This window comes from Acartia tonsa, chromosome 9, assembly GCF_053477335.1.
Source record: "Acartia tonsa isolate MP-2025a chromosome 9, ASM5347733v1, whole genome shotgun sequence".
NCBI lineage: Eukaryota > Metazoa > Arthropoda > Copepoda > Calanoida > Acartiidae > Acartia > Acartia tonsa.
Genome location: NC_137268.1, coordinates 15,838,260 through 15,856,505, shown reverse-complemented (window position 1 = coordinate 15,856,505; position 18,246 = coordinate 15,838,260). Strand labels below are relative to the sequence as shown.

General features: G+C 33.3%; 1 protein-coding gene across 2 annotated transcripts; it reads right to left on the bottom strand.

Moving 5' to 3' along the window:
* Window positions 1–10,349: 10,349 nt before the first annotated feature.
* Window positions 10,350–16,337, bottom strand: LOC145328316 (uncharacterized). 2 transcript variants are annotated; one of them, XM_080171945.1, is made up of 12 exons: window positions 16,267–16,337; window positions 14,777–14,880; window positions 14,331–14,396; window positions 13,819–13,871; window positions 13,501–13,618; window positions 12,874–13,020; window positions 12,454–12,577; window positions 12,032–12,126; window positions 11,512–11,615; window positions 11,189–11,252; window positions 10,925–11,000; window positions 10,350–10,516 (listed from the first exon to the last, which is right to left on the bottom strand). In XM_080171945.1, the coding sequence occupies exons 2-12, from the start codon at window positions 14,840–14,842 to the stop codon at window positions 10,395–10,397; spliced, it is 1,035 nt and encodes a 344-aa protein (XP_080028071.1). In that variant the 5' UTR covers window positions 14,843–14,880; window positions 16,267–16,337; the 3' UTR covers window positions 10,350–10,394. The 2 variants fall into 2 exon arrangements, with proteins under 2 accessions (XP_080028071.1, XP_080028072.1); XM_080171946.1 differs by having other exon boundaries at window positions 12,874–12,963.
* Window positions 16,338–18,246: the final 1,909 nt, after the last annotated feature.

Genomic DNA, 18,246 nt, shown 5'->3' with positions numbered 1-18,246 from the left:
ACTACAAAATATGGAGAATACCCCGTCCTTTTGTTCTTGCTTATATTAATTACAAAAGTTGCCATTTTAATTTTCTTTGCCCAATCCCTTGGTTCGCTGCTGGTATCTGATCTAATTGCATTATATATCCCTTTGTTATATCTTTCAACAGGGTTTGAATTAGGGTTTCTCGCCGGAATTAGTATAGTTTTAACTCCCATGCTTTGCATGACGCTTTTAAACACTTGTGACGTAAAATTTGTTCCCCTGTCAGACCTGAGTGCTGAAAATAATCCATACGTAGGAATGAATTCTTCTAACAAACATTTTACTGTGCTTTCTGTAGTAGCATCAGCTATTGGGTGAGCGAAAACATAGCGTGAGTATAGACATACTAATATTAGTACAAACTTTACCCTCCCCCCCTGAAACATTACTTCTGTCCAAGGGCCAATTAGATCAATAGACACACACCCCCATACTCGATTATATCTGGCAGACTGAGTTATAACACTGTTGTGTTTAGGAGATTTATTGTATTTTCTCAAACAGTTGATACAATTATTAATTCTGGTCTCCACCAGTTTGTTTACCCCAGGTAAAAAATAAACGCTGTTTATTTTTAGTGTAGTTTCAACTACCCCCCTGTGTCCGCCCCCATATCCGCTATGAGCTAATTCAAATATTTCATTATACAGACTTAAAGGTGCTACTGGTCTTTTTACATGTTTACCATTGGGTAATGGTTGATTGAAAATAATGATACCTTTATCAAATTGCAAATGTGGTAGTAATTTAACCAACATTTCTTCCCTTCCATTTAAAATTTCCAATTCCCCTTTGGTAAATACTTTCCCCTCCAAAATATAATTTTTTATTTTTGATAAAACAGTATCATTTTGAGTAGCTAATATCCAAGCTTGTTTATCTGACCCCACTCGCACCCCCTCTATATTAAAGATTTGGTCCTCTAGCGGACATGTGTCGAGATATGGATCTAAAGTATTGTTATTTATACACTGTGTACATTCATCAATACTATGGTCTTTACATAAGAATTTCCCTCTAGATACATTATCTGCATTTGCATGTAATTTCCCAGCCCTATGTTCAATGGTAAAGTCGAATGATTGCAGGAAAGATATCCAGCGGTGCGTGACACCATTTAAAGAGTTTTTTGTCCAAGTCTTATATTTAGTTAGACTCATTGAGTCAGTCCTAACAACGAATGGCCGAAATCTAGCTAGGTGCAAAAATTTCTTTAATACAAAAACTAAACAGGCCATCTCACCCTTCCACGCTGGATACCCCCCCTCTGCCCCATTACACTTTCTATTTGATATACCGATTATCTTTTCTTTTCCTTCCTGAACCTGAGAGATTACCCCTGCATAATAATGACTACTATAATCGATATCAAATATAAAAGGGTTAGGATTTTCCCATTGAGGGTAAGACTTTGAGATTGCTTCATTGAACATATTTTTAAAATTATCCCACTCTGAATTTAATTCAGTGTCCCATTCAATTAAATCTTTATTTCTTAACCCATCTAGTTTGTGACATAATTTTGCATAATCTTTAAAGTATTCACGATAGTAACCTGCAAAGCCCAAAAATCTTTGCATGTCTTTACCCGTCCTAGGTTTAGCCCACCTTTTTACCGTATCTAAATATCCCTCATCCATTCGTGTACCTTCCTTTGATATTATATGCCCCAAATATTGACACTTTTCTGTGAATAGATTGCATTTATTTAAGTTAAGTTTTAAATTTGCCACCCCCAAAACTTTAAACACCTTCTCAATGTGACTTAAATGCAGGGATATTTCCTTAGAATATATTATAATATCGTCTAAGTAACTCAAAGAAAAGTTCTCCAATTCCCTATTTAGGCTCATCACCCGTTGCATTAACATGCAAAAATAGCTAGGGGCATTAGATAATCCGAAGGGAAGGCGGTTAAAAAGATATTGTTTATTATTTGCTGTGAATGCTGTGTACGGTCGACTTTCTTTATCTACAGGCATACTGTGGTACGCTTGTGTCAAATCCAATGTACTAAAAATCCGCCCCTCCCCCAACCTTTCTAAATTATCCTGAATGAGTGGTAAAGGCCATTGAGTCTTTACCGTCTGGTTATTAAGCAGACGGTAGTCGACAACGAATCTTAACTTCCCAGGGTTCCCATTCACCCCCTTTTTTCGCACAGCAAAAATTGGGCTGGACCAATTAGACATTCCCTCACTAATTACCCCGGATTTTAGCCAATTATCAAGTTGTTCCCTAAGACTTTTTTCATAGGTGGGGTTAAGGGGTATGACTCGAGATTTCGTTGGAATTGCCCCAGGTTGAAGTTGTATATTAAATTGCATGATATTAGTATGTCCAATGTCCCAATCTCCTTTTGAAAATATATGAAAATTATCTAAACAAATTTTAAGTAATTTACCCTTTAATATTTTGTCATTCTTTAGAATTTCATTTTCATCCAACCTTAAATTTTCTTTTAAAAAACGTATTCTTTCCAATAAATCATCTGTTGATAAAGAATTAATATCATTAGATTCAGGTGCTTTTTCATATGAAGATTGGAACCCACAAGCAATTTTTATCCCTTTTTGTAATTTAACTTCTTTCCCACTCATATTTACTAAATTAATTAAACAAGTTCCATCAGAGTTTGGCCTATAAACCCCTTCCAAAACCATAAGACTTGTATTAATTAAGATTTTATTTGTATTCGGACCGACGTACCATTCCCGAGAGTGAAATTTTGCAGATGGCGCTTTTACTAGGAGCGTTGCCCCCCCCGGTACTATGTTTGCCCCCTGACATAGTGTTAGGTTAAATTTTTGCCCCCCTACTGTTCGCATTGATGACTTTTGGTGATTCTTAATTCCCGGTACCCATACATCAATGTTTTGTATTAATTCTTTTAATTTAGGAATTTTACTAACTTCTGCACAAATTTCCCCTCCCATTTCGTACGGCGGCAGTTTAAAGTGAACACCCTCTATTTGGATTTCATTAGTATCAAATAGTAAATTTATTTTATTGTTTTGCAAAAAACGTAGACCTAAATTTACCACTTTACTAGTGACAGAAGGTATGTAAAATGTTTCTACAAACGAACTTTTAGATTTATCCAATGTGAACCTAAGTTGCACCCTCCCAATGATTCTAACTGGTTCCAAGTTAACATTTAAAGCTTGTGCTTCTAGAGGCCAATAATTTATATTATTTTCTTCCAACAATTCTTTACTAATTAAAGAATGGTAGTTGTTTCCGCTATCGTATATACAATTAGCGGAAAACAACTTTCCCCCCCTATCATTATTAAAATGTATGCTAGAATAAGCCATGATTTCCCCCGTCTACCCCATATACTTAGGTTTTACTTACTTGACTTCACTTTAAAATAAAATATACACTACAATAATACATATATGTAATAATATATGTGTAACAATTTAATATCAAAATACTCAATTTGATTTTTTGTTTTTATAACCAATCAGAGTAAAAGCCAAAAATAGACTGTGCTTTCAAGCAATGTCTTTTTGGCTTTGCTAAAAATGTGTTGTTGTTGTGTTTACCCCCAATGAAAAACAACAATCTTGACTTCCCCCCCTTCTCTTTTCTCCGACGTGTCACGGAGAAGATTTGAACCCTTTAGAAGCCCATTAAGCTGTTTTAATGGCCCCGCAGGCAAGTGCGTCCTATTATCCCACCCCTTCTTTTGCCCCATTTTGCTAGTGCCAAGATTTTGTTTTGACAGCTTATATTTTTGCAAACTTCCCCTTTGTTTTGCAACCCGGGCTATTAATTACTCACCAGAGATAAATATTTGCCAACGTTTCAAAACAACCCATTAGAAAGATTTTACAGTACAACCGTATCAAAAAAATTTGTATTTTGTTTATAAAAAACACCCCAAAATGTTTTTTGACTCAGCAAAACAGTTTTATTTTGCAAGCGTGTCAAAACAACATTAGTTTTGATTGTAAAGTAACCCTAATTTTATTTATGAAACACCCTAATGTGTTATGCAAAGATAATCCATTATAATCCTAATAATGGATATAATATTGCAAGCTAGTCAAAACAATATTAATTTTTGTTTTAGAAATCAACCCCAACTTATCTAATTTCAATATAAATAATAAAAGGCGCTACTATCATTTTATATATAATAGCTAGATAATTTATTAATGTACTTTAACGAAAATATTTTTCTTTGTGTCGACATAACCCCAATCAAACTTGAACAAAATGTGTTTATAATTCCCCCAATTTTAGACATAACCCTTTTAAACATATTTGTGCACAATAATATTTTGCACATCCATATCAATATAGATCTACAATAATAATATTGTGTTAACTTTTATGTGTTTAAATAGGTGTATGATTTTGATTTGCTTCCATTCCCGCAGCTATTAAATATTCGATTTCCCGCGTCAATTTATCATCCCCGCCGCTTTTAGCTTCCACCTGATTTACCTGTCGAGCAAATTGATCCGAAATTGGCCGGGATGAGGGTTGAAATCTAGTTGCTGCCCCCTTGTTTTCCTTGTTTTTGTTCATTTTCCCAAAACGAGAATTTGGTAGTGGTGGTTTACCATCCCTTTTTATAAAACATTCATTTGCTGCATGGCCATCTTTATTACACCACCAACAAATAAAGTTCTTTTTCATTCTCGTGTTCAAGGCTGCGATCACATTCAACAATTGCTCCCCAGTTATAGGATCTGTGCTATCTATAAATTCAGCAAGTTGTCCTTCCGAATGTGGGGCATTTTGGACAATGCCACTTTCATCCCTATTTATTTCCCCGTTTTTGACCTCGTTAATGACAATTTTGTCATTCTTACTCTCTTTCTTACATTCTAGTTCATCCTTGGTGGCCGTAGTAAAGCAAGAATCTATATTCTCGGTTTCTCCCTGCCCATTGTTAGCCCAAGAGATGTAATGGGCCCCCCTCTTTACCATATAGTTTAAGTAATCCCCATAATTTTCTGGATTCTTTATGCTCTCCCCATACTTAGACATGTCCCTGGCTAGCTCTTTGTGTTTTAAGCCCCTTGCCACATTATCATAAAACTCTCTCCATTGTCTTGCATTGACCGAACTTGGATGCATATTTTTATATGCCTTAAGCTTTTTAGTGAAATACAAATCCAAGGGTTGGCCATCATTTTGCTTTACCGTGTAAAACAACTTTGCTGCGGTTTCACCGTCGGCATAGGGACTTAATATGCGTCGCAACTGAAGGTAATATTTAAAGGCCGACGCCGAAGCACAGCGTTCAGGAGTAGCTATTAACCCCACCATATCTGGCTTGGCCTTCATGACTTTTTTGTAAAGTACTTTTTTGATAATACTTGGATCATCAATCAAATTTTCCTCAGCGCCCCTCCATAGTATAGTGAAATAATCCTCAAAATTAACCCTAATATCCCAATCAGGTGAAAAGTTGTTAAAATTATCATTCCACTTAAGTTGGCGCTCAATTCTACGAGTTACATCCTGTGCGGAATCGATCGCACCCCCCTCCCTAGTACTCCTATTAAGAGAAATACTCAAACTTTCAAAATAAGTGTATCTGTCAGGGATTACAGGGATTTCAGCGATCAATGCTTGTTCAAAATTCGAAAAATGTTTCTCATAACAATTCACCCAATTTGTATTGTTGTCGGGGCCCCAAAAGTCAAACATACTGTTTTTTAACTCGCCAGGTGCCATTATTTTGGACTTGTCCATTCTACCCGCCCCCTCTATTAAGTGAGAGGTTGAAACATGCTCTCCATAGCTAATATCCAATGTATCGTCCATACTTCCACCTGCCAAACCCATGGTTTCCAACACTTGAACATGTTCAATCCTATCCTTAATATAAGAGTCTAGATTCCCATCCTTGGGCAGGTCCTTAGCCACTTTCCTAAGCTCCTTAATATCCGTTGTTACCCCAGTTAATTTAACATCAACATCATTGGACAGAGCATCTTTTTGTTCCTTAACCTGTGCCGAAACTAAATTCGCCACTTCAGTTTTGGTTGCGTTAATTTCAGTTAATTTGGCCGTTACATCTGCCATGAACTTATCCATGGCCGCCCTGAGCTCTTCAACCTCCATATTAATATTCCCCTTATCAGTCGCCATCATAAAAATAAGTAGTCAAAAAGTTCAAAATAAGATTGGCAATATAGGAAATTAGAAAATTGTAGACAAAAATAGGCAGCGAAGGTTCTATACAATTCAACCTATGAAAAGTACAAGACTGCGCCAAAATTGTAGTATAGACGTAGGACAGATCTTTCTGAATTATAGAGTAGATTTGCTTTTCAAATCCAAAATAAGGACATAAGAGTTAAGACTCTAGGGGGCTAGGTGTCGCTTCAGGTACTAGACCTCTCTCCACGCACCTTGGAACATACATACAATACATGATTACGGTGTAAAGCGTCCATTCACCCATCAGACAACCAACTCTCTGAGAATGAGATGCACGACCTTTGTCTGAGAAGTCCCAACTGTGCATGGTAGCGAGTTGCGCCTGTTTTGGGCCAAGGCATTCCCCCCACTCTAACTATTTACGTCGCGCATCTGACATCCTATCACCTTCCCGACGACGAGCTGATTCCCAGTTAATTCTACAGTTAAATTTTACAGGAATCCGGCTGCCAGGTTCTAATCGATTAGGTAATATCAACATGATTAAATTAAAAATCGGGTGGATCATACCTGGAACCTATAATTGACTTCAACACCTATATATCCAAGGGTGTTCAAGCTTTTTCATTTGGGGGGGGGGGATAATAACTCAAAATTCAATTTTTTTTTGGGGGGGGGAATTCAATAATTTGGAGGGGGTATTCACACCTTTACCACTCCATTGGAGGTCCTTGTATATATCATATTGTTTTTTTTTACTACTATAGGATATTTAAGAATTTTTGGCAAACAAAATGCTTTGTTTAGGTCAAAGAGAATATTTTGGTCTTTACAAGGATGACCCTGCCAGGATTTATGGCATTCTGTGCCAACCAGGAAGTAAATTAACGCATTATTTTTAAGCAAGGAATTTCACTGAACTCCTTTGACCCAGAAACATGAAAAGATTTTTTGGAAATTTTTTAAGCTAAATATTTCCATAACTATTGTCAATTCCACTGCACGAATTGATCCTCTAGCTTCAAAATGGTGATGAAGCAAAATTTTATTTTAACCATAAGGAAAAAGGATAAGAGGATGAATACTCACCCCCTTTTCATGGTAAAATACTACTTCCCATCCCTAAATTTTTAAAGAAAATTTAGCAGACAAAAATCAAAAGCCGCCCAGGGCTTTTTGTAAGTCAATCATAAATAATAATGTGAATAAAAAGAAAAGTAATATTTAGCAAACAGCCGTGGGCGGTCAGAATCAGCTGAATGTTTATTATGAAAAAAATTTCCCCCTTTTTAGAAATGAAAGGATTCATCTTTCATGCAGAAATTTTTTTAAATAAAAATAAATTCTTTGTAATTTTTAATTAAAACATTAAAACAATAACATCTAAAAGTAAAAAGTAAAAAAAATATTTTTTTAGATGTTGTTATTTTAGTATTTTTTTTATTTAATAACAAAATTTCCTTTTTAATTTAAATATTATATTCTAATTATTAAAACTTTACATATTAATTTTGTAATCCTCCCATTTGAAAAGTGGTGGAATAGCAATAAAATTTAGCGCGGCAACAGCGCTAATTAGGCCCCTGGGCCCACTGCCTATTTTCGTCTTCTAGTTGCTTCGATTCCTCTCTTTTATTTTTTTTCTCTATGATTTTAACTGACTTATTCTTCGAAAATTCTTTATTAAACGGGGATCATTGTACAACATTTTATGTCCTGTAGCTCTGAAGACAAGGAACTAAGATAACAAGGAGTTGGTGATCAAAGCACCATGCTCCCCCACCCCTCCCCGACAGATTAAGGTCTAGGACTGCGCCCGAATGTTAAGCATTAATATGTATTTATTTTTTTCTGTGATAGTTATTTATATATCGTGTTTGTATTATTTGAGATTTTGAGTGAAACAACAGATCATCTAGGCTTAACTGTTATAGTACAAAAGAAACTGCGTCAAAAACTAAGAATTGATTTTAATTTGTATTTATATCTAAACAAATATTTTTAATATTTCTGTTTTGTTTAGAATATATTGTCTTTTAAGTTCCTAAACTATTTAATAACAAATTTAAGGCGTAAATACTCAAAGATGACATCATACATAAAAGCGAAGCTCTAAAATGAAATGGTAGAACAAACGAACATGAACACTTTTTTTTTTTTTTTACAAGGACAATCGCATCCAACGAATGGGCCTGACTCTACCAAAACCTAACTTCTTTGTCTCTGGCCTGTCAGCCTCTACAAAGGTGACCTGTACGTTTATTGGAGGTACCTGTTTCTCGTGTGATGTTATGGGTAACAGCCATAACATTAACAATGATGCAAGAGTCTTTCTTCTTGGTGATCAACACTGTCCTGTCCTTGCTGGTCTGAAACAGGATTGCTGTCCTGTTATTCGTGTAGAGTCCGGAACCTTTATGGACCTCAAGAATTTGCTGACTAGACATTTCAAAGCTGGGCTAAGGATACGAAGTGGGTCAATAGGTATATGTCTCCTTCTTACCCTGCTTATGAAGATTGGCCACACAACATACTGGTCACAGCTGTTGAGCTTTTCAGAGTGGGCCGCTAATCACAACTTGCAAATTTTACCATCTATTCCACCATTCCCTACTGGCTATGGCTTGGACAGTCTAATTTCAATTAAGCAGCTAAACACACACCTGCAAGTGTGTCACTTTGGTAACAGCGCAGGAGGTAAAAATGCGAAATACTCACTCTGGCAACCCCTCACCTCCACTCTTGAACAGCATGGTGCTGTTGACAGTTCCATTCCTTCCCCCCCAATTTGCGTACAGGAGGTGGGGGGAATGTACGCACGCTGTGAAGGGCAATTTTCAGTAGGATGTGAAGGAGACTGGAGCCACGGAATACCCAGGAACATTGAGGAGACCTTCCTCGTATCCTTATTACAGTCTGTGTCAGCTGCCCATATTGATCTGAACCCAGCAGCTCCAGCAGTTCTAATCCCAAGTAAGGAATCCTTATTGGCTGGGCTCAGATCTGGCACCAGATTAGACATAAACAGTGGCAGGAACATCTACATGCTTGGTAGCTCTATAATGCAACAGACGAAACCATTTCTGCAAGAGCTCTGCATCAATAAAGGAGTACAGGTTGTCTCCTGCTGCAAAGGAGGAGATTTTTACAACTACTTCTGGAACAAGATCACTCCTTCCTAGCTGCTGGTAAGGAAGACGACATTCTTTTCTTACAATGCCTGGGCAATTACATGCTCAATAAGGACAACTTCTGGATGGATATGTTACACAACGGCAAGAGAGTGTTCCATCTGACCCATCCAACAATCCTGACAGACCAGCAAATGGACAAGTTGATCCATGACACAAATAAGCTGACTATCTATCTAGCACAGCACTTCAAGGGAAGGGTGTTCATCCTAGGACCCTTCCCAAGACACATCTCTCAATGCTGTGGCTTACAAGAACACTCTGTGCTAGATAGTGAAAATCAGAGAATATCCATGACCGGTTATACCAACCTCCTCAACCAATTTCTACAGTCAAGCCTGATCCTACCGGACAGATGCGAGTTCTTGGTTTACCAGAACATCTTCGGTAAGAACTTTGACAAACATAGCCTAGCTGATGGAGTTCACCTTACAGCCTCAGCCTATAAAGCATGTGCCAACTTTTTCCTGGGAGCGTTTCAGCGGAAACCGAGAAGACAAGCTGATATTACCTTGAAGATGCCAACCTTCAACAGCTATCTAACCGCCAAGGGACTGCTGACCAAGAATAACAACGACAACAAAGAACCAATGGAAAGTGCCATTGATGATGCCATCAATCTAGTAAATTAAACTATTGTAATCTTTTTTTAACCTGATTTTATTCGTGCTTTTATTCATTATCCTGATATCTTTCTTTTAAATTATTTATTTATTTTAAGAATAAAGTTTTAATAATAATAATAACACTTGTAAAGTGTCATGATAGGCAACTAGTCCGTCAGTCAGTCGGTAACACTATGGGTGAAATGAGATTTTCTCAGTTCTCAGCTGCTTTCATGATAGTCGGTGGGATTTTGTTTGGAGAGATTTCCTATTCCAACTTACCGTTGGTCTGTTAGTCATGCTACAAAATAGAAATATTTTAAAATATGAAAAAGTTACCTTTTTTAGACAAGACAAAATGTAAGAGAGAAAACAACACTTTTAATCATCATCTCCATTTTTAATTTATCTAAAAATTTCTTTGCTTCCGTTTTCAATATAATTAGATAATTTGTTTTACCTTTAGATAAACTTTATGTTTGATTTTTGAAACATGGAGAGAGGTTTTACATTGCGAAATTCCAGTCAGATTAGCCACAGCAGGATCAAATATATCATGAACTCCTAGACAAAATGAATATTCATTAAATGATCCTAAATAAGCAATGCTTTAATAGGTAATTAACAATGTCAATATGCCAAGAAAGGCCCTTAGACGTTCAAAATGAAGCTGGTAAAAGTACCTCGTAAACCAGGGACAAAAATATTTCTATCTCTTCAAAGTATCCCGACTGATTCTAATATGACGTTATCATATGGAATAGCTCGACCAAACAATGTCAATTTTGTCCACTTTTTTGTTTTAGAATTTAGGATTCAGTTAGCTCCCCCCAAAAAAATTGAACTTGACCTACTAGAAGCATCTCTGAATGAGAACTACATCTTTCTAGTTGTTAGCGAGATAGGCAAACAGACAAGCGTACATCCTATAACTTTTATCGTTATTTAAGATATATAGAAGAAGAAAACTACCAAAATTCTTGAGTCTCTCATCAAGATTCATAGAGAATTTTATCTTAAACTTCGGAAGAACCAGGTTTGTCATTTTCTGAAGAAAAAAAGAAACTTCATTCCTTTCTTTACTAAATTTTACATTGATTTTAAAAATGATACATAGATTAGGTTGATTTTAATTACTGTTTAAATAAAACATATATAATTATAGTTTAAAAATATGCAGAAAACATTCAAGCAAATAATAAGAATTTAAAAAACTATTTCATTAAATAAACTTACTACTGTAAATTTTGTATGCTTCAGGTTGTCAACTACATCCTCTGGTTTCATATGAAGTTGGTCCCTAAATATATAAAAAATATTTTCATAATTTGATACCAACAAAAATAAATATTGGACATTCAATCCATTTGTTTTAATCATTAAACCCAATCTAAATAGCTGTTTTTAAATCTTTATTTAGATGGACATAATCGTCAGTAGGTTTAAAAGAAAGCTAATTAATTTTCAAAAGATTGCATATATTCATAATTATTTCAAGAATATTAATGATAAGTTTGAAATAGATAAGACAATTCTTATATATTTTTAAAAACCAAAACCTGTGTTGATCTGGAACTATGAGAAACATAACAAATCTATCTCCAACATAAGGTAGAGCAACTACATCACTGGACTCAAATTTTCCCATCAACACATTACTTGTCTAATATGAAAGTTGGGATCATGTAAAGAAAACAAAATTGTCTTTTTTTCAAAAAGAACAGAAATTGCCTTTCTAAGATATGACTTAATATGATCAATGTTTAAGTCTATAGACACCTTTACTTCGATTCTACCTCATAACTAGCCCATCTGATTTCAAATCTTAAGAAGATAATTTCTTCTCTTTTTAAAACTACTTTGTTTTCTATACATGATCCGAAAGTTATTTAATCTTATGATAATTTAAAAGGTATTTGTAATAAACAAGATTTTAAAAAAATATTTAAATAAACAAAGCATGCATTAGGCCTTTAGAGAATATTGATTATTCTATTTTTATTAAACCAAAGAATCTTAATTAGCTTTCAATTATTTTACTAAGGTCAAAAGAATAAAATAACTATTATGATTTTTTACCTTGTTCATAAAGTCAGCCTTAACAGTTTTGTTATCAGTAACATGGAAATCCATTTGACTTGTCAATCTCACATCAAATGGTTCTCTCCAAAGACCTTTTAGAATTTTTTACATGAAATAAATTACAATCAGGGAAAACAAGAACAAAAATATAAAGAATGATTTGGATCTAAGATTTATAAAGTACTAGCGTCTTTGCCACTAGAAGTCTCTAGGGGCCCTTGAGGTAGTTGGGGGGTTGAATTTTGCCCCTTAAAAATTTATCTTAGTTTTTAAGAAAAAAACTATTTTTTTGGGAGGGGGTTTCTATGAGTGATTTCACGAGGGAAGGTGGTGGTACCCTCCCCAAAAATGGTTATAAACTTTCTCAGGACCTATGAGAAGCTACATTATAAAGAATATTGTCAAAGTTTCAAAGTTACCGTTGAAGTAAAGAACAGTAACCAGAGCAATAGTTGCATTTTGTAACTCTTCTCCTTCAACTATCTTTTTAATCTTATCATGGGTGTTAGCTTTGACAAAATCATTAATTACTCGTGCTGCTTTCTATAAAAAAAAATGTATTTTTAATTATGTTTAGAATCTTTATTTTCGAACAGAGACTTTTACTAAAAGTAAATTTAATGTAATCAGCAATTAATCTAATGAATTGAAAAAAGACAATTTGTTTTTTGTCAGATATGTAAACAAAGAATAGTTATTTCTTGCATCGTATTATAAACAGCAATCCAAAAACTAGTAGAAAACTAGATATAATACAATTCTAGATAAATTTTTTTCATAATGCTGAAAACTGCACTGGTTTCGAATGAATGCGAGAAAAGTAGTTATTAATTACTTACAGGATAATTCTCAAAGTCAACACTTTTGACAGTAGCTCCAAATTGGTTGGACAATTTCTGTGTGTAATCCTCCTGAAGATCACAGTCTTCCTGAAGGTAATCATAATATAATTTCTGTGTGTAATCCTCCTGAAGATCACAGTCTTCCTGAAGGTAATCATAATATAATTTATCTGTGTAATCCTCCTGAAGATCACAGTTTTCCTTAAGGTAATCTTGATATAATTTCTCTGTGTAATCCTCCTGAAGATCACAGTCTTCCTGAAGGTAATCATAATATAATTTCTGTGTGTAATCCTCCTGAAGATCACAGTTTTCCTAAAGGTAATCATAAAATAATGTTATGTTAATGTGCAACTAATTCTAACACTCAATATTAGTTTAAAAGAAAGGTAAAAAAATGGGACGGCAATTTCTCTTTTGAGGCTGAAATATACTTCCCCTGAACATTTATTCACATTCTCTGGAAAAGCTTCTCTGTATAGGAAACCCATATCGGTTCAGCGGTTATCGAGACCCTACTACTTTTATATAAGAATAAAAATTATCATGATAAATCTCATATTATGTATAAAGATTCTCATAGTTTATAAAATATTGGATACTGGTTATAAATATCAAAATTACCTGTACAAAAGCAACATTAACAAAATCCCAGATGATAGAAGAATCAAGGTCTTGAAATGAGTTAGAAACAACGCCAAGATTGTTGATCAGAGTACCCAGGTTTCCTGACTTTCCATGTCTTAATTCATACAAAATTCAATGAAAATTTGAAATTTCAATTGCGAGACAAGAATAATTATGTCAATAAAAAGTAACAATAGCAATACAAGGTAAGCTTAGTATTACCAACAGACATACAGTTGCTTTCAAATTTAGCTTAGCTTCTAGAACTTTTTCAATGTAAATATTAGACAAAAAAAATTATATCAAAAAGCTTACCCGAGAAAATTAAGGAGTTGGTCTTTTGAAGGTCCCTTGCTACCAAGGGTGACCTAAAATAGACAAGGATATTACAATAAGAAAAGGCAACTCATTAAAATTATAAATTTGTCCAAACCTCAAAATTAAACGTATTATTATACTTTGAAAAAATTTTGAAATGAGGGATTGCCATTTTTGAGTCAGTTCAACTAATTTTAGAATAAATAAAAATATTCGCATTCGCCGAACCCTAATTATAATAGCGCTAGTAGAAATTAAATTTTTTGTATGGACAAATGATAGGAGTCATGTGAAGGAAACGAAGTTGCGGGTTTCGTCATATTTTCACAGTAGCTTTCCTCCTAATTCTAGAACCTGTGGGGGCTCTAACCCAAATCACCAAATCTCACTTAACCTAACCTAACCTTTCATAAGCTACTGTAACAATACTAAGAAACCTGCAACTTCGTTTCCTTAACATGACCCAATGATAGAGAAGCTTCCTTCAAAAATGAAAATGTTTTACTCACCATCGCTAGAGCAGATTCGATGCTAAGTGGAGAAAAGGCAAAATTTTCTTCAGCGTTCTTGAGTTCCTAAAAAAAGCAAGGATATAGTAACAAAGTCAGAATGTCTGTCAATATGTGTACCGAAGGATCTCGCTAACTGCTGGGACGATATGATTCCCCTTTACAGTGAATCTTCATATAGGTCCTGTAAAGGTTTATTTTGGGGGAGGGAACATCCACAATCCCAGGAGAAACCTGCACCCTCAGAACCAATTTTTTTTACTTATCTTTTTAAAACTCAATTTAAAGATGAGGGGCCAACTTCCATCCAATCCACCCGTTCTCTTTCCCACAAGTTTTCCACCCCTTCCCTCCCCATTCGAATTCAGAGCCCCTTGATGCAAGAGGCGAAGCCCCCCCTCGTAAATAATTAAGTGTCTAATAATAAAATGTTAATTTAAAAATACCTGCTCAAAGATTTTGAGTGCCATTTCAGCATTAGAACTTTGATTTTTGGATTGTGAAGCTCCCATTATTTTTCAATATTTCTTAGATGCGCTTACAGTCAATTCTAAATAAATGATTTTTTATATACAGCATGACCCTCGAAAAAGTTTTTTTAAGCATCTGCAGCCCATATTTCTCAACGAATTATCAAAAAATGTATATGTCCTTGTTCTCTGTAGATTTCCACAAAAGTAGATATAAAAATATTTTTTTACATCAATTAACAGCTGAGATTTTTAGAGCCAAAGTTTTGGAAAAGTGGCTGAGGAATAAGTAACTTTTCAAGAAAAATGTTTTTTAAAGTGAAATGACGTGTTTTCCTCATAATTTCAATACTTTTTATAAAACTTATGTAAAGATGTTTCCAAGAAATTTATTTCATGCTGAAAGCACTTTTTTCACTTGCTCTAAAAGGCATTTTTAGATTAGTGTAAATTGCAAAAACACCCTTACAGAAAGAAATCGTATAAAAAATAGTAGCAAATTGAAAGTTTACATAAACAGAAATCAAACACTTTTTGTTTTATCAAAATAAGTTAAAAAACAAAAAAGTTACAGCTACAAACTTTTATTAAACATTTAACAATTTAAATGATTTTTATGTGTGTTTAAGTAATTTGTATGAGTGGGCGGGAATTTAAGCACTAATCTTTCCGGTCGTAAGCATTAATTGGGGAGGGGTTTATTTAAGGTCATATTAATAAAGAGGAGATGTTATAAGATTTGAGGGTAAATGGTTATGAGAAAAATGCATTTGATGAAATTTTGAAAAGTAATTTTTTATATATAAAACTAACTTTTTTTATGCAATAAAAAATGTATCAATTGTAAACTTGCTCTTCTTTCTTATTTGTTTTTTAACTGGTTGATAAAAAGTAATATACTAATAAAAAACTAAGAAATATTTAGCAATATCCAGTTTCTCAAGCACTTTGTCCAAACTTTGGCTTTAAAAATCTCGGCTGTAAATTGATGTAAAAAAAATATTTTGATATCCGTTGATGTAGAAAATTATAGAGAACATGTACATATGAATCTTTTAATATTTCATTTAGAAATATAGGCTGCAGATGCTTAAACAAAACTTTTTCGAGGGTCATGCTGTATATATATTATGTTTATAATATATTCGACCGCGGATACAGAAATAATGAATTATAGGTTCCATTCTACCAGAAAGGAGTATTTTAGTGGTTCTATTCGTTTCTGTGTAAATTATGTAATAAAATAAAATCCTTAGAATAATCACAGAACCGTTTGCAATATTAATCAATTTATCAATAAATTTAAAATATTTAAAATATTTACATTTTCATAAAACATGTTTAATACATTATTAAAATCTGTTTTATTTATATCCTTAATAATTTGATCAATTAAATATAAACTTTGAAAATAACCCACTGAAACTTTAAAATGGTAGGCATTAACAAAATTAAATTAAAATTACCTTTAATATATATGCGTGTAATTTGTAAACAAACTAAACTAAACTAACATACATTTTTTCTATCCCTAAAATTCATAGATTTTTTAGAAATACTTGGAAGATTTTTTTTAGAATTAAAAATTAATTTTATATTTTTGAATTTTAGTTTTAATTTTAATATTTTAGAGCCCATTAACTTTAAAAGTTAGATTTTGAACTGACATTTTATTAACAATAATGATTTAAACCTGTAAAAGCTAGGGCCACAAAAAGTAATTAATTTAATAATAGACGTACTAACTTTTTTGAAAGTATCACCACTTAGACTAATGGTTAAAAAGATCAAAGCTATGCAAGAGTTACTTAAACAAATTCGGAAATACAGCTCTTCTACTATCGTTATAAAAGCCTAGTAAAAGAAGTTTTCTATAATTATTGTCGGTACGTACGTACGTCCGTTCTGTTCATTAAGTTCTGACACTCTACAAGGAGCTCTAAAATCAAAAGGAAGGAAAATAACTCTTGTGTTTGTGACAGAACTTAATAATAAGAACATCAATGTGAAAGTTTAAATTATAATGTACATATTTTTTTGCCAATTTGTATAAATATGGGATAAATTGAAAGGACATACTTTTTTTTAAAGATTTAAATATAGCTGCCTCGCTTATATTGTACGTTGTTGTACTAGAAATTGTTTTTCATATAAAAAGTTGTTGCCCAAAAAGTTATAAATCAGCATATTTTAAAAAGACGTACTAACTTTCTTGTAACGATTATAGAGCTGTTACGCTTTCTAAATCGTACTTAACAGTTATAGGGATCAAGCAAAGATTGCAATCGATAGAATAATTTAAACATGTCTAAATTAAAGGAAATATCCATCCATTACGAACAGACGAACCAACCCTAATTATAAAAAAGCTTCGCTTTTAATAATGAACACCAAAAATAATTATTTTACTGTTAACTAACTTTATTTCATTTATTTAGTTCAATTTATTCATAAAGACTATAAAATACAATTTGTTTAAAAATATTCTGCACAAAAATATGTTTTATTGCGTCGGGTCCAATATTCTGCCCATGAAGAGAACAGAATCAGTATGCTCGTCTTTAATAATAAAGGTGAAGGGTCGGTCAAAGACGGCGTTTGCCTCAACAATGACCCCGCTTCTGGTCATCATGGTGACGGCTGTCACGGCTGCAGCTTCGGTTCCTTTCTCGTTTACCTAGAATAATCAAATCATATTGAATGATCAATTTCCATTGACACCCCTTTTTGTCTACTGCATTAAATCTAAACCCCCTGAAACAATTTTGATGGCCTATTTGCGTCCTACAAACATCTACAGAAAATAAGCAAATAATCATTACTAATTTTATGGCCTAATCGTTTTATAATAAAACAGCATGAAATAAAAAATATCCCTTCAATACTAATGGGAAATTCTATACATGTTTTAATAGTTAGGTAAAAATAAAGAATATCAAAATATAAAGGAAATTAAAAATTATTACTCTAAATAAATAAAATAATTATTTCCTGAAATATAATATATTAGTTAATAAACAAATTGATAAAAGATTACAAATAAAGTAAACAAAAACGAAAGCAAAGAAATATTAAACTAATTACTATAAAATCAAATAAGAACTAAATTTTTAATAAAAAAACTGAAAGATTTTTTTCACAGATCGTCGCGGATTTTTTGGATTTCTAATTAATTATATTTGATACATTATTCTATTTTTGGTAGTTTAAATGAAGTCAGACCCTACGTCCGTAGGTAACGAATAGCTCCTATCGTTAATTTGGGTAGGTTAGAATTGTTCTTTAAATTTTAAACTCTTCATGGTGATTCAAGTAACAACTAGGTACGATGTAAAAAGTGTAGCAACTCTATGTACAAACTTCTTACGTCCTCATAAAATATTCTGATTTTTAACTTTTTTATATGGTATTTTCATATTAATCTGATTATGGAATATTGATGACAC

Bases quoted from the DNA above. Each gene is read 5' to 3' on its own strand.
- LOC145328316 (XM_080171945.1), bottom strand. From the start codon at position 14,842: ATGGGAGCTTCACAATCCAAAAATCAAAGTTCTAATGCTGAAATGGCA. The intron at 13,021-13,500 runs GTAATTTTGATA...GATTACCTTCAG, and splicing joins TTAATGTTGCTTTTGTACAG to GAAGACTGTGATCTTCAGGA. The intron at 10,517-10,924 runs GTAGTTTTCTTC...CATTTTGTCTAG, and splicing joins TGAGAGACTCAAGAATTTTG to GAGTTCATGATATATTTGAT.